This window comes from Aquila chrysaetos, chromosome 2 (genome assembly GCF_900496995.4).
Source record: "Aquila chrysaetos chrysaetos chromosome 2, bAquChr1.4, whole genome shotgun sequence".
NCBI classification, from domain to species: Eukaryota; Metazoa; Chordata; class Aves; order Accipitriformes; family Accipitridae; genus Aquila; species Aquila chrysaetos.
The window spans coordinates 41751913-41768909 of record NC_044005.1 but is presented as its reverse complement, the minus strand read 5'-3'; the positions used below and the strand labels follow the sequence as shown (position 1 = coordinate 41768909).

Sequence of the window (16997 nt, the reverse complement as noted above, 5' to 3'; positions counted from 1 at the left end):
TTCAAAACTCACTATCTTTAAGACAATTTCTTCAGAACCCCGACAAATTATTTCTAAATTTACGATTGGTAATACTGAAATTTACTATTCATCTCTGGACTAGAAACTCTAAAATTCAAAGAAAACTAATATGTAGTCCCTGAATCTCCTTGCTCGACTATATAATACTATATTTTTGTGAAATTCTTTAAAAAGATATAAACATAGGAACAGTTTGTTAACACTAGAACATGTGACATGCTCACCCTCTTAAATCTATAGAGGCTGTCAATTTCTGCTGCAATGTGACCTTTACAGCAGATTAGGCAGCACCATTTATCATGCAGATTTTGTTTTATTCAAACCAAGAGTTTGAAAAAAAATCGGGCTGCTGACAGGGACGAATGTATTAGTCAAAACCTTCCAGATTCAAAATAATTTTTTTAAAGAAAAAAGTCACCCTTTAAACTTTCTTTTTATAATCTTATCTTGTGAAAAGCAATGAAGAGAAGCCATTGCATATGTCTCTGTATTGATAGCTTCAGACATTAAAGTATTTAAAGGTACATCAAAAGTGACTATTCAAAACTGTGATTGTCAATGGTCAAGGACCTGAACCCTAAAAGTATTTCAGGACTCTACATGCCAATAATTTTTCTCCTACAAGTTACAGTATTTTAAAGTTGTTTTTTTGTTTGTTTGTTTTTCTGAAACATGTTTCCCATTTCAGCATTAGAATTGTTCTTAGCAATACTTGCAAGGGCAAAGAAATACAAATATTCTTGTCCTGGATGCTATGTGAAGGACCCACAAATATTCAGTGCTAGATAGTGCAGAAAAAAAGAAGAGACCATCTTAGAAAGGGGAAATAAAAAGCTAACAACAACAAAGTCTAGAGCAAAAAAGGTAAGGAGAAGATAGGGATCCAGAATAAACTGCAGTTGAGCATAGGTTTTACAGCAGTTCAGGTTTTTTGCTGTTTTTATTTTCATGTCATCCTGTTTCAAAGAAAAGGTACATTGTAGCAAAGTTTTTAGAAGCTGAAAGAGCTTCTATTCCACTTCTAATAACATTTTAGCAATAACCTGCAGAATATGGGGGATATTTACTCAAACTATGACTAAATAGAGATTATAATGATTTTTAAGAGGACACACTGACATCCTACTTCTGGCATATCCAGGGTACAGCCCTACCTTGCAATTTCTTCAACACAGCTACTTCCATTTTCAGCACTTGCTTTGGCTGCTGAGCTGATTCGACCTTCAGTGCCACATTTTCCCGAGTAAGCAAGTCCAGTGCATCGTAAATTTCTCCAAATCCTCCACCTCCTATTTTCCTCAACTATATTGGGGAAAAAAAAAAAGAACAAAAACAGATTTAAAAGAGGCAATAAGAAAAGAAAGGAAACAAAACATCAATACTTCTTTGTACTGCCTGCCACACTGCAAACGCTGTTGTGTTACCAATAGATTTTTAAAATAACATAATCACATCCTTCAGTACATAAAAGAGCTACTGAATAATATACAAAGGTATGGTTAATCACAGTTTGGAAGGGAATTCTAGGAAAACAAGTTAATACACCTGATCTCCATCTGCACTAAATTTCTTGTATTTAATACAATAGAGGACTGCACTAGCATTCCCAGCATCCACCTGACCAAAATCAGCATGCTGAATAAAGTCATTCCTCAAATAGTCACATACTACCCAGAGACCTTCAAATACCAATGCACAGTGACATTTTTAAAATATGCCATCTTCTTTTTTTCAGAAATACACACACTGAATACTAAAGGTATAAAAGTTCTTGGACTTACTGAAAAGAGGGTATTTTCTATTACATGCAGTGACTTACACATAACAGCTAAATCATAAATGGTAAGAAATGGCTAAGATTATCTTTGAGTATATATTTTATATGTTACTCACATTTACTTACGATTCACCAATACCATTCTTATTAACAGACATACTAAAGAAACTTGCACCACTGAAAGTTTAATCTGTGTTAGAAAGAGGTAAAAAGAATGCTCCTGGCATATTTATTAGTTTGTACTACATTCAGAGCAAATATTAGTAGTTGTGTTTTCACTCTGCTTTAAAAGTTAACAGGGAACAGAGACTCATCTGATGTTCAGTATCAAAAATGTCAACGTTATTCCATGTAATGCTTTCATATGGTGATCTCCCCTGTAGCTACCATTCTAAAGCTGATAAAAGAGAAAAGGAGTCAAAAAGAACTTACCCTAAGAAACACAATATAGTATTTTTACTATATTTTACCTTGAAAGAACTGACATGGTTTTCTAAATGTAATTTGAAAACATACAGTTGCTAAGGTTATATGACTACACTGTATTAAATGTCATCTAAACATTCTGAGGATCTAGAGATCAGCAATACGTTGACCTACCTTCAGATTCTGAAAATAAATCTAATGTCTCCTAATCCAGACAATCAGCCATCTGACTGAGAAGGAAAAACAATTTTTAAAATAGCCTAGGCCCCTAAGAATAAGGAAGAAGGTAACAGATAAAATACTCATATTGTTTACTTGCATTTTTCAAGTCATACCGCATGAAATTTTTATTCTGTCTGATTACAACAATACTCAGTATTTCATCATGCACCTTCTGTCCTGAAGATCTTTTATCATCACAAGCAACTGCTATTTCAATATTCTTAAGAGAAGGAAAGTATGGTCCAAGATACATAGCATTATCTACATTACTCACTTCTGGCCAATGCATTGCCAATTTTAAAAAAGTGCATAGGATAAACAGCACACCACAGAAGTAACCCACCTAAATATCTGCTTCTAGTGCAACACCTGTCAACTGCAAATTCACACGTCCATTTCTTTCTAAAAAGCACACCAGCTGTTAGCAAATGCAATCTCCTCTTCTCCACAGGCTGTATATTTTCTTTGAAGCAGCATAACATGCATAGTACCAACACAGACCTGTTACTCTTCAGTCTACACATTTCAAGAACTTAACAAGTTCAAGTACAGAGTATGACAAATCCTGAATAAGAAGTTTGCATCTCTGGACATGACTTGTTTAAGGTACTACTCAGGTAAGAATCTAGGGTTAACTCTGAATTAATCACAAACGTGAGAAACAGAAACCTTTCAAGTCCGGTACAACTCGGTTACATTCAGATGTGTTTAATATATGCAGACTGTTAGTCCTTACAGAAAGGGAAGAGATCGGTCATCTAAATATTGGGAAAAATAGCAAATTTTAACAGGATTCTATATATGTATATATATTTTTAAAAAAATAGTATGTGTGTACCTATGTATATCTCTTGAACGTGTAGTTTCATGACTAATTTGGCCATTTTAAGTCTGCATTTTTCCGTTCTACCTCTTGGTCGGGTGATGCCATTATCTTGCCTGAGCTCTGAGCTCTTAACAGGGCTCCAACAGTTAAACACAGACATTGACCTGACCGTAGTTTTCAGCATAAGCACATAAATTTTCAGCACAGTACAAGCACAAGAGAGACAGTGAGAATGTATGGTGAAAAAGGTGAGAGGGGAAAAGGAAAAAGGTGACACAGCCATCCTCACCCCTATATAATCTTATAGCAGTTTATCATATAACTTCATTTACCAGCTTTGAGAAACCGCCAGACTGAGAAAACTGCCTCTGAAAGGTTATTTTTTTCCGTTTGTGTGCTTAAAAAAAAATGTAAAAACAAACAAAAAACCCACAAAACACACCACCACACTAATAAAACAAACAGATCAATTTCTATCCTCAGATAAAGTACAACAGAATCATTAACATACACCCAATAATGACGTCAGTCAATAATTCCAGGGACAAATGAACCTCTCTTTGATTGTAGAAAAAATATTTTCCACGCCCTTTGTCACTGGGTCACGCACCACATTCAGCAATGAGCCTACATCTTCCTTGGTCTTCTTTTTGCTGCCACTGTCCCTGTAGAAGCCTTTCTCGTTGCTTTTCACATCCCTCACCAGTTTCAACTGCCAGCTGAGCTCTGGCTTTCCTATATTCATCCCAACACACAGAGGCAATGTCTCCATATTAATCTTGGGCAGTCCATCCCTGTTTCCACCTTCTGTTCACTTGCGTTTTGCTTCTGAGTTCAGACAGGAGCTGACTGTTCAAACATACTGGCCTCCTGCCACATCTGCTCAACATCTTTTACCTTGACAAAGACCATGTTGCCCTCGTTTACACCTGCACCACATTCTCCCATTTTGTACATTAGTTTCAACCTTCTCTTCTTTGCATTCAGCACCTCACACCCCAAACTCATTTCCTCCATTCTCTCTTCCACTCCGATCTCTTTCTATGCTTCAAGTCTAAAGCATACAATTTCCAGTATGTTTTATCTTGGTACTTTCACATACACTGCATATTGAATGACGTTCTTAAACCTACCTAAAAACAATCATCATTACAATCAAGTCTCTCCAAGTCAGGATTGTAATAAATGCTTCAAAGGCAAAAAAGAGGGATGAGAAAAGGCATGAACAGAGGATAAAAGCAAATGCTAATAGATACAGAGACAAGTAGAAAGGGAGGGTGTCATTGAGGAAGAAATATTTTATAATGTCTTTTCTATGCTTGCTTTTCAAAATAGAATCACTCTAAAGAACATCTAGGTTAAAATAAAGTTTAATTAAGCATAGTTTTTAAAAATGTTCATGTCCACAAATTCCAGGTATGTTTTCACAAAGACCAAGGTCCTGAGCAGCAAAAATTCTGAAAATTGCATTTCAGCTGCAAATCTTTACGTAAATTCCAGAATGCGTACTTTTTTTTCTTAAACTGCTTACAACAAAATAATCTCATGCAATCATACAACAAGAGCTGCCATTCTTCAATGGGGAAAAAAAACCCCAGGATATTGGGAGAGTTCCACAAGGAACAATCAGAAGTAATACTGATAAATAGGGACAATACTCATTGTCACCAAAACTTGAAAGTCCACTGGTTTATACCACCTCACCCTTCTACACAAGGAATTTTTAGGTACTCTACTGCTTCAAGAACACTAGCAAAAAACTTAAATACTTCATAACCTACCAGACCAGTATTAATTATGTTAATATATATATATATGTCAAGTACTAAGGAATTTCTAAAATTTGTATGCTATTTTCTTCCACTGGCAGACTGTCCTATGAAATCCTGAATCTAGAAAGAAGTATATCACCTTAGATGCCATCAAGAAATCCTTAATGTTTGCTACAGAAATTAAGAAATTGAAGAGTTACCCACAGACAGTATTTGGCACTCATCTACCTGTTATACTTGATTTGGAATACATACAAGTTAAAATGTATAATCACATGAGATGAACAACAGCCTACTCTCAAAATTTTCCAAAAGACACCAATCTGATCATCATTCTTCATTACACAGGAAAGAAAATAAACCTGAAGAAAACAGGACTACTGTTGCACATATCAGACAACTGGATATTGATATATTAGTATGCTGTTATCTATTTATAATGCTATTTTATTCTATTTGATCTGATTCAAGACTACACTTTCAGTTTTTACTTCACTGCAATATTGAGATGCAATATAAGAAAGTATTTTACAAATACTTACACTCCAAAGATAGCCGTTTAGGTTCTACTTACACAAAAGGAAATACAAAGGTTTCCTACACAAAGCTAGTAGTATCAGCTTCCTGCATTTTTAAATGAAGGATAGGGCACAAGATAGTTGAAATTATTTTCTCTATATGAATTTGAAATGAATGATGAATCTGTATCTTCTATGTTCAGTCTCACAGTTTTAAATAAAATACTGAAATATGAGAGTAATAAGAAGCATAGATGGTGCAAAAAATAGTGCTTCAGTATCTGTTTGCAGCCTACTAAACACACAGAGATACCCAGAATGTTCTATTATGAGGTGGCTTTTTTTTTCCTTTTTTTTTTTTTAATCTAAAAAAAATCCACAAGCAAAAAAATTCTAAAGCGATCAGGGGAATGGAGAAGGAACTATGAGAACTCAGCCTGTTTTTCCCCAGCAAAAATAGTTTCAAATGGATACTGTTTCCCTCTAGATGTAAATCAAGGATAAGAACACCAAAAGGGAACAGAGCTATTTATGGTAAAGCCAATACTGGTACATGATCAAATGGATATAAATCAGCCAGGAATAAATCTATGCTACAAAATATAACAAACAAAATTTCTAATTAGAAGAACAGCAAGGTCCTAAAAGATATTCCTATAAGAAGTCACAAATCTCAAAATCTGACTAGTTTCAAGAGGGTGCCCGACTGATTTCTGAAACAAACTGACATAATCACTGGCTGATTGGATTTCATATACTAACAGGACCTTCCAGTTGCGCTCTGAACAGGCACTAAGTCAGGATTTAAAAGCTTTCCTAGGTCCTTACCAGAAAAAAACCCACCTTAAATCCATGTAACTTCTTTTTAAAGTAGGATAAGAGAAACAAGTGGTTTTCAAGTCCTTTCACCATTTAACATAAGTATTAAGCAAAATACATCTCACAAGAATTTTGAAACAGAATTCAAAGTGCAAACTACTTCTTTTTAAAAACATGTTTTAAAGAAGAAAAAGAATTGCAGGAAGGCATACTCACCACCTTCCATCTTTCTTTGACCAAGATTCCCACACTGAGGATGTCAGGCTGCTCCCCTCCTCCACTCATTGCAACCTCCTGAAGCGATGGAGCTGCTATGCAAAGTCTATGTCAGTAGAAACCATCCAGATCCCAGGTGTGGCTTCCATTTAACCAGTGACTGCAGAAACAGAGCAGAACATGGGACCTCAATGATTAACAGAATAACATGAAATACAGAAAAAGTTGCATTTCTCACCTAGCACCTTAACTAGCTTTGTATCCCATAGTGACTTATGTTGGAATTCTAGAAATCAACTTCCAGTACAGAAAGAAATTCAAGTATATTCCTCCTTATTTTCTTAAGTTGCTCTGTCTCAAACCTCCAGTCCCAATCTCAATAGTACTAATGAATATAAACATTTTCAGAGTTATATTCTGCAGACAGTTTCAAATTGCTGTAAATCATAATTACATTTAAATTTAATTTTAATAACTTTAAAAATCTAATTAATAATTTACTAAACAATTCCTTAAGTAATAGTAAAATATAATAATAAGCTTAAGGTAATATTAACCAAAAAATTACAAAATTAACAATATACTTAAATCGGAATTGTAATTTAATTTATTGCACTGCATACAGACTATTCCATATTTTACAATGTGTTTCACATAGCTAGGATTACTTATGATTAAATATGCCTAAAGTACAATTTTGTTGGTTTATGTCAGGGTACAAATAGCTAAAGGGAAAAAAACTTGTCTTGGGTAATTCTATCAGTTTAATTTTTTAATTTTCTGGCTTTAGGCAATTATCTCTAATTTTATACAGCAATATAAAAATTCATCTTTTGAAGATTAATCCATGCATAATGGCTCCCATCAGCAACTACTACAACCAATTAAAAGCTTATTTCTATTGTTTGAAGCTTTTCTAGAATTCTGCTTATTTGTTACAGTGGTATAATTATACAAGTGTAACTCTTTGTACAAACTCTCTTATCCAATGATAAGACTCTTCAAAAGTGTATTTGCTTTGGGTTTATTTCTATGACTTCCTAAATAGCATAAACCAAAAGTGAAAAATTCTTTTCTCCCTGAATCAACACACAAATGATATGCAAAATTGGTACAAACATTCTGATTTAAATTAACAGTATGTCCTTCCATGTGGATAAATGCCACATTTACTAATGGGGCTAAATTATGCTTTTTAAAAAACAACCTGCTGCTTAAACAACCTGACTTTTAAGATAGACATTCATTTGACGTGACAGTAACTGTGGGGGTTTTTTCATATTCTTTCCTATTTATTTTTCATATTTCATTTATGCCTTTCTGCTTCAATTGTGAATTCTGACATTTAAACCAACTCCAGAAAACAGACCCCTCCGGAGAAAAATTAATCTAGGTTAGCTGAAGATCTAAATTTATACCAAATTAGAGTGGATTACATCCCTGTAAAAGAGTGTTCATTCAGAATATGTAGCCTGAATTGGTTTAATTCAAACAAATGAAGGGAAACCAAATTAATATTGCATATTCTGAGTAACAGCGTCCACCCTGCAATTCAATCAAGTTGAACAAAACCAATTTAAATTCTACCAGTGCTGGTAAATTCTCCCCTGCAGATAAGGTCAAAATTCTAAAGAGAACTATAGTCATTTATGTGAACACCCTTAACATTACTAACCACTGACCATAATTACTGGCCTTTCTAACCGAATTATCATAACACAGTCAGGAACTAAGGAAGTCAAAGAGAAAATGAAATGGCACTAATGAAGGGGAAAAGGTCTATTTCCAAAATTACATGCTTACAGCATGTATGGTGATTTTTCCATTTGATCAAATCTTTGCTTCCCTTCCACCACCCCCCAGTTACATCAAAGTAGGTGGTGGTCTTCACTAAGTAATATGTTTACTCCTATATTGGGACTTGAAGGGGTTTTTTTTCCTGACACCTGCTTAAAAAAAGTAATAGAGAAATAATTAATCTCAAAAATCTAGAAAAATCTAAAATTGGCAAGTATGATTTTTACTGAAGCTTTCAAACATGAGCAAAATTCATCATCTGTTGGATAAGTAGATGTTTTATTAAAGCAAAGATACAACAACAGTGGTTTTAGAGTTTTTTTAATACTGCTATCAGCCTTAATCTGATACCTGATCAGATACTTTTTTTTTTTTTTAAATACATTTCAAATTACAATTTATAGTCATAGCTCTGACAAACATTTCCAAGAACTATTCATTCATGGATTCTTGAGCATACTATGAGAGCATCAGTAACTGGCCCAGAATTCAATGGTACAAAACATATATCCACAGAACCATCCCATACTTTAATAATTATCATAGAAGTACCGTATTACCATAGATAACATCTGCATGGCCAGCGTAACAAAATCCTCATTTATACACAATTCCTCGATCCTATTCCAATAGACTAATTCCTTGTTAAATCTCTTGTCATCCTGTATCATTACAAAGCAATAAAATCCATTCTATATCAACAGTCACTGGTATTCAAAGCACCAAAACCCCAGGACCCACTAAACTGTCATGCACAGGAGGCAAAAGTTCTCTCCTGAGCCCCTGAAGACAAGGTGCTAGACACCTCCTGAAGCTTAATAATCAACTGCAACCACTATTTTACTTGAAAAATGCAAGTTTTACAAACATGTTGATGTTAATTTGAAGAATCCTGTTTTGTTCAAGACCCCAAATAAAGTAGCTGGAGCATTCAGTCACAAATTTCAAGGCCAGAAAGTTTGAAATTAGCCCAAACTTTTATCTGATCAGGCCACATAACTTCACCCCTTTCAGTGAATTAGCACACGCTAATATGTAAGAGTCCAAATAATGAAGAATCCCCTGTCTTCACTGGTAACATGTTCCAGTACATCCCTTCCCTCACAGTAAGCATGGCTTGCTTTGTTTCAAGGTTTAATCTGCCTAATTTTAGTTTCTTACCACATGACTTTGTTACAGTTTTAGAAACCAAATTTCATTCCCAGTAATTTCACCTCATTTAAGCATCTAAACACATTTTTTAACCTCCTCTAAACCAATAAATAAAGCTTTAAGCCTCCCTTCTTATCCCATGGGTCTTTTATGTGGTCCTCCTTTGAAAATCCTCTCCTTGCTCCATATTCTTCTTGTGGTATGGGCAGCAACATTGAGTTAGACACCAACACTGAATTACACTCAATCATACCAATACGTAATAGAGAGAAAAGATGACATTTTTTATTTCTTTGTTATAGCACTCTTTTTTCCCTAATTTAAGTCTGAAGCTGTTTTATACTTCTGCTAAATCACAACTCTATCAGATGCTTATACACCTCCATGCTTACACTCAGGCACTGCTGCGAGAATATGGTTTCTTTAAAGCCTTTATTCACAATCTGATCTAGATGGCTTCATTGCTCTGATGTGTTCTCTAACGACCTTAACACTGTATAACTGAAAATCTGTTAGTTGTTAATGTACTGCAGTGGATAAATATCTTTATATTCCTCACCTAATAATAAAAAACACGTATTCTGGTAGGTGCAATTTAGGTTACAATCGCCTTCTCCAAATTCGTGTAGAAAAAAAAAAGACATTATTGGAGAAGACTACATTTAAAGGACTTTTGGACAAACATAAATATGCATTCTTTGGAGGTGGTGCTCAGGACAAAACAAACATCTCTGAATTTTGAAGGACTTGAATTCAGATTGTTTGGCCCATTCTAAATTCCACAGATGAATAAAAGACTCATAAAAGTACATACAGTCCCATTTGTATTATTGAAATGCAGCCATATGTTGCTTTCAGTGTAGCTGTTTAACAGCATACAATGCTGTTAAAAGATTTAAGAAAGCTCCAGCATGCTCTGTATCCCACTGAAGTAGATGAACAGTTAATGACATACAGTTAAGGTGCAAGCTTTCCCTTACTCATTAAACAGATGAATCCTTTAGCAGTGCAGTTTTACAGGTGGCAGTACGGTTATTTTCTGCACAACGAACACTTTATAATTCTCCTAAAAAAGTAACAGCCATTTTATTTGCAATATATCTCATAAAATTCTATATTCATTAACTCATCAGTTTCCTTATCAGACCAGTTTATCAAATCAGAGGAAATGTGTAAGATAGCAAGAGTTATCACAATTAAAGGTAATTAGCCCTCTGTCAAATTTATTTCCAGGTGACAGGTCATGCAACAACTAGGACAACACAACGAGTAAAGACTTTGCTCCTGTATTGGGTTTGCATGGTGAGGTTTTGGTAGTGGGGGGGCTACAGGGGTGGCTTCTGTGAGAAGCTACTAGAAGCTTCCCCTATGTCCGACAGAGCCAATGCCAGCCGGCTCCAAGATGGACCCGCCTCTGGCCCAGGCCAAGCCCATCAGCGATGGTGGTAGCACCTCTGGGAGAACAGATTTAAGAAGGTGAAAAAGTCGCTGCGCAACAAGAAACTGCAGCCAGCTGAGAGGAGTGAGAACATGTGAGAGAAACAGCCCTGCAGACGTCAAGGTCAGTGAAGAAGGAGGGGGAGGAGATGCTCCAGGCGCCAGAGCAGAGATTCTCCTACAGCCCATGGGGAAGACGGGGGTGAGGCAGGCTGTCCCCCTGCAGCCCAGGGAGGTCCACAGTGGAGCAGATCTCCACCTGCAGCCCGGGGAGGACCCCACGCCGGAGCAGGTGGGTGCCCGAAGGAGGCTGTGACCCCGCGGGAAGCCTGTGCTGGAGCAGGCTCCTGGCAGGACCTGTGGCCCCGTGGACAGAGGAACCCATGCTGGAGCAGGTTTTCTGGCAGGACTTGTGACCCCACGGGGGACCCACGCTGGAGCAGTCTGTGCCTAAAGGGCTGCAGCCCGTGGAAGGGACCCATGCTGGAGCAGTTCATGAAGGACTGTCTCCCATGGGAGGGACCCCACGCTGAAGCAGGGGAGGAGTGAGGAGTCCTGCCCCTGAGGAAGAAGGAGCGGCAGAGACAAGGTGTGACAAACTGACCTCAACCCCCATTCCCTGTCCCCCTGTGCTGCTGGGGGGGAGGAGGGAGAGAAAATGGGGAGTGGAGTTGTGCCTGGGAAGGAAGGAGGGGTGGAAGGAAGGTGTTTTAAGATTTATTTTTTATTTCTCATTACCCTACTCTGATTTGATTGGTAATGAATTAAACTTCCCCAAGTCAAGTCTGTTTTGCCCGTGATGGTAATTGGTGAGTGATCTCTCTCTGTCCTTATCTCGACTCATGAGCCTTTCGTTGTTATTTTCTCTCCCCTGTCCAGCTGAGGAGAGGGAGTGATAGAGTGGCTTTGGTGGGCACCTGGTGTCCAGCCAGGGTCAACCCACCACAGTCCTATAACATAAGCCTTTGCCTGGAAACCGATCACAGTATAAGAACAGGTAAAGGAGAGTCAGTGCTTATATCCAGAATTTCATACTGTACAAACAGCATCCATAAGCTCTTCTATCCACTTAACTGCTTTTAACTACATATCACCCCCACAAAAGACTTCTTTAATTTACCCCAACCAAGTACACGAAAAGATTATATGCTATTAGAAAATAACAGTGCAAAACTTCCAGAAAAAAACAAGTCAATTTTGTAAAAGCTGATTCTAGCTCAGCAAGCAAAGGCAATTGTTTTATGTAATTTGTGTGCGTGTACATAACTTCTTTAGAGATGGCCCTAAACTGAAGCCAATCTCTGCTTACTAGCCTTTGTAGACGTTTAAATCCAGATCTAAGGTTGAGAAAGTAACACAGACATTTTGGCTGAAAGGAGGTACTGTAAGCTTCAGGACAAAGCAAGTAAGGACAAAAGATTACTTCTGTTCCACAGAAAGGAAAAATATACGTCCTCTTGCCTCCCCTGTGGAATAATATCAACCTTTTGCTATTAGGAACTCTCTATGTTTATTAGGAGCTCTATCTGCCTGCCTTCAGTTCATTTAAGAATCTAGTAAATTAACTGGAATCTACCAAAGTTGCTTTCCACTTCTGTACTTTCTACTTCTGAGCAGAAAAAGAACTTAAAGGAACAAAGAAAAGTTTAACAAGTCAACATAAAGAGAACATCAGAGCAGGAAATGTTCAAAGGTCCTAATTCTACCACATTTATGGTAAAGTCCACTGTCTTAGGCTGAGAAGCACGTTCAGATTGTAAATTCTAAGGCCAGAAATGTTTTAAGTGCATCTATTTGAACATCCAAACTAGAAAGCTATCCTACACTTACAACCTGAATATTTTCTAAATACATTCATTAGAAGCTGTGGTCCTGAAAATCATCATTCAGCATGTCAACAAGAAAACTGAATTTAAGACCTTGACCTAAATTTCCAACTGTACTGGTTGTGAAGAAAATCTTTTAAAAAATTCAACAGATAACCAATGCCATTTTAGGTTTTCCTATCTCAAGCTCTTGGGTGCCAAAATACTCATCACCACTTGCATATTCCAGGTGTGAAAAGCTCCCAACTGTCTTGTGTGCTATTGCCAAGAGTCCAGATTTCCTTCTGGCAACTTCTGCACTTAAAGCTATGTTGTTATTACAAAGTGGCAATATTTTCTCAGTTTGAAGACAGAGTTAAAAATATAACGTTTAGTTTCAAGATAACAGTCTTATTTTAAAAACACATATTTCAAGCTACCACACTTATTTCCAGTCTGCAAGAGATTTCAGCATCAAAACGTTACAAAAACCCAAGTAAGGCAACATTTATGGAAGGCGTATATTATCTTTTACTAAACCAAATGATACAGGTGGCAAAACCCTACATGTTTTAAGCACACAAACCCCTCTTCAAGTCCAAAATAGAATGAGCAACTTCAAAATTAAATTGAACTTGACAGCAATTGCACTGAAGTAAACTTCATTATGTTTCTTGATTAGACCAACTGAGATAAAAAGTACTCTATACCTTGCCATAAAGGAAGGGAAGCACCTGGCTATGCGCATGACAGGGAGAGACTATAGGGTTGTGGCTCCTATGAGAAACACAGCATGTAATTTATTACCTACAGAAAATCAGAAATTTTTGGTCAGGGAGAATTAGAATGAGTCATGAAACAAAACCTCTATTTAATCCATGATATTTTTGTGATGGTATTTTTTAGCTGAGTGAGTTAATTTCCTAATTTGATCTGTCACACAATTGCACAAAGACTTATGTCAGAAAAAGAGAATGAATGGAAGTTAGCTGTGGGGGACAGGGAAAGGCTGGACTATTGTGGTGCTTTCAACTCAAACCAGTTGTTGAACTACAACCTCAGGTGCAGAGCCTTTAATACTAACGTGGAAACCTAACCCTTTGGAGAGGTTAACTTCATTCCAAATAACACTGTATCATTCTAAATTTTTTCCCCACAACTCAGAGTTCCAAATTAAAAAGAAGCTTGTGAAACCTTATTAATTGCTCCAAAATTAATTTTAAAGCAAAGTTTAAAAAAAAGAGCTGTATTTCTTTGTCTTAGATTCACTATAACTGTTGTATTTACAACAAAACCTAAATGGAACTAGAAGTGGGGTTTTTTGCTATTGCAAGAATTTGTTTTACCTGTCGTAAGTCTTTTTCAAAGAAACTAGTTCTCTGATCACTTACATGAAGCCAAAAATATTTTTAAACACACAAATGGAAAGTCAGTTCTGCAATTACCTAAATTACACAGCATTACAATAATTATTTTTCAAGATCCTTGTAAAATTTTCATTGCAGAAGAGTTAAGTGATCGTGAAACGTGGGTTTGAACACTGATACAAAGACAGCTTGAAGTCAAACAATTAAGATACTTTAAATAATGACATAGTAATATAATATCAAATTATTCACAGTCTGGATTTATCAGCAAAATAAAAATCTTTGTTTCCAGTTTTTTGAAATGTTGGAATAGTCATTTATCTTCTTAGGATACACTTAGAATATTAATAGATTACTATCAATGTCACTAACTTTATATACCAAGGAATAACATAAATTGATCCTTTAAGACACTTCGAACCATTGCCCTTTCCACTAGTACTATCTATTTCTATTATTTCATAAATCAATTTTCTCAGTAAGGAAAAACATAAATGCCCAACCCAGGCACACATCACACAACTACAGAAGGCAAGAAGGCAAACAATACACTGCTCTGAAGAATTTCTTCCAAAGCCTCCGCAACTTTTGGCAGTAGATCCACAGCACTTTATAGAAAAGAGCTGCTGCTAAGGACTGTGCAAGAATGATGCAAAAGCATATATACAACTAACTGCTATTAACTTCTCAATGCTTAATCCAATCAAGTAAAGTTCAGGGTAAACTATAAATATAAATGGGACTAACACTTCACTTTTTTGAAAATACAAAAAAATCAGCAGAGGAACTTTGGTGACATGATCAGATAGGTGACATGCGAATAGCAAAATGCTGTCTGCACTGATATTGATCAAATGATCACCAAGGCTGCCAGTGGCAGACAAGCAGCCCAGCTGGCAGACCACAAGACTATACTCACTGTATTGTGCCCAGGCTGCAGCACCATGCATGAAGCAATCCGGACCTCACTGACAAAAGCTGAGACTTTCCTTGATATGTCAGTTGATAAAGCACATCACAAAAACGTAGTGAATAAGGCCTTTGCTAAGAAGAACAGGAGAAAAACAGAGGAATAACCTTTTTTTAATATGTAATGTCTAATCTCTTAGCATCCTTATCTTAGGGGCACATAGCTCTAAATCTGCAGCAGTATTGTGATAGAGAGCGAGGTATTCCATGTATTCCACACATAGGTATTCCATCTCCTTAAGTACCTGAAGACAGTAGCTCTCCTTTTTGCCAGTGTGTGAAATGGGATCAGTAACTGCTACACCAAGCAAGATGACTCCAAAAGAGCCTAGCTGACAGGAAGGTGGAATCTGAGTGAGCCCACGCAGTGCAGGAGGTCTACCAAACTCTGACAGGCTTTGGCCTCCTCGATGAGGGGAACGCACAGCCATCCTGCCACACAGTGCAGCAATCCCTGAAAGAGTTAAGGAGGAAAGATGCACCATCACATTATAGTTTATGCAGGAGACACCTCACTATTTTCAAGGAGGATTGTACTTTCCAACAGTAGGTCAACTGTGCTGGAGAAGTCAGGCACAAAGAGAAGACGAAAAACTACAGAGACCCTGTGTTGACCCTCATGCCAAGACAAACTCAGCACTGATATGAACAACCCCAGCACCAGCGGGTAGGAGACAGCCACATTAAGTGGGCCCTTATGAACTGTCAAATGACATGAAGTGGGAAATGGCTTGGTGCTTGGCTATGCTGAAGAAGGTGGCACTAAGGCAGCTAAAATAAACATACAACAAGCTATTGCCAGCAGAACAGCACAAGCTATTACTTTATCTTCAGTTTGAGCTGGCTTCAGAGGAGCTCTCTACAGTGCCATGGAGTCTACCTTGTTCACAGAATATTCCACAATGATCACATGGGCTCAGGCAATATCGAATCTAGAAGCACAATCCACAAAAACAAAGGAGATGGGTAGCTCATCTAGGACTGCCAGACCAGTCTGCCCCTAAAAAACATTCGTGCTGGGGCTTTCCAAGGTACAGGGGTTAGAGTCAACAACATGACTTGGCCAGAGCGTGCACTTGCTTTGTAGTCATAGTTGAAGGCAGCTTCAAGCAACGGTGACTTAAACTTGAGCTGCTAATCGGAGGTCCTTCAAGGTTTGAAATGGAAGACAGGTATTAAAAAACTGAAATGGAACTTTGGCAAAGGCATTTAAAGTTGGGACAAATCCAAAAATATCAACTTAATTTGCAGCAGAAAAAAAATAGGTTAGACAGTAGAAAAGTAGATAGCACGGACAGCTAATCACAAGAGCAGACAGGCTGCATTAGATAAAAGATCCACCTAGCCCAATCTCCTGTCTCTGACTATTGCCAGCAGCAGACGTCTAGGGAAGAATACAAGGACACAGAAAGCACATAATCACACTTTCCCAGAATATTTTCTGAGCATATAGTGAGCTGGGACACAAAACATTTTCTGAGCCAAAGATGGTATTTAAGATTTTTCATCTCCAAGTTCATCAGATCTTTTCTGAATCCATGAAAGCTTTTAGCATCCATAACAGTCTACTTAATTCCACGCTGTGGGAAGAAGCACATCTTTGTTTCCAATTTGTCTTCTGCTAGTTACATTTGAGGTTCACTAACCCTTGTACTGGAAGGTAGACTTTACAGTTGCTCCCCGTTCACCTCTTAGTCCTACACAGGGAATACATGGCTACCATATGCCCCCTCATTTACCTCTTCACGTATTTAGTCTTTCACTGATTTTGATCACCATCTGTGGGCTTTTTCCAATTCTATTACATCCCCTCTGAGATGCGGAGACCAGCATTGTTATTAGGCACTGACCTGCTATTCTCAGAGAACCTGCA

At 37.2% G+C, this 16997-nt stretch overlaps 1 protein-coding gene across 10 annotated transcripts in view; it reads right to left on the bottom strand.

Annotated features, from left to right (window-relative positions):
• Nucleotides 1–16997, bottom strand: part of TTBK2 (tau tubulin kinase 2) — a 106355-nt gene that overhangs the window by 71763 nt on the left and 17595 nt on the right. For 8 of the 10 annotated variants that reach the window (XR_003926272.2, XM_030034746.2, XM_030034784.2 and 5 more), the window contains 2 exons: nt 6598–6757; nt 1176–1323 (listed from right to left, as the gene is read on the bottom strand). Coding sequence is in view for 9 of the 10 variants with exons in the window: in XM_030034746.2 (XP_029890606.1) it covers nt 1176–1323; nt 6598–6666 (217 nt within the window). In the remaining variant the exon portion in view is untranslated. Of the gene's footprint in view, nt 1–1175; nt 1324–6597; nt 6758–10105; nt 10157–15369; nt 15579–16997 lie in introns of all 10 variants that reach the window. The other 2 variants (XM_030034765.2, XM_030034755.2) reach the window with 2 other exon arrangements.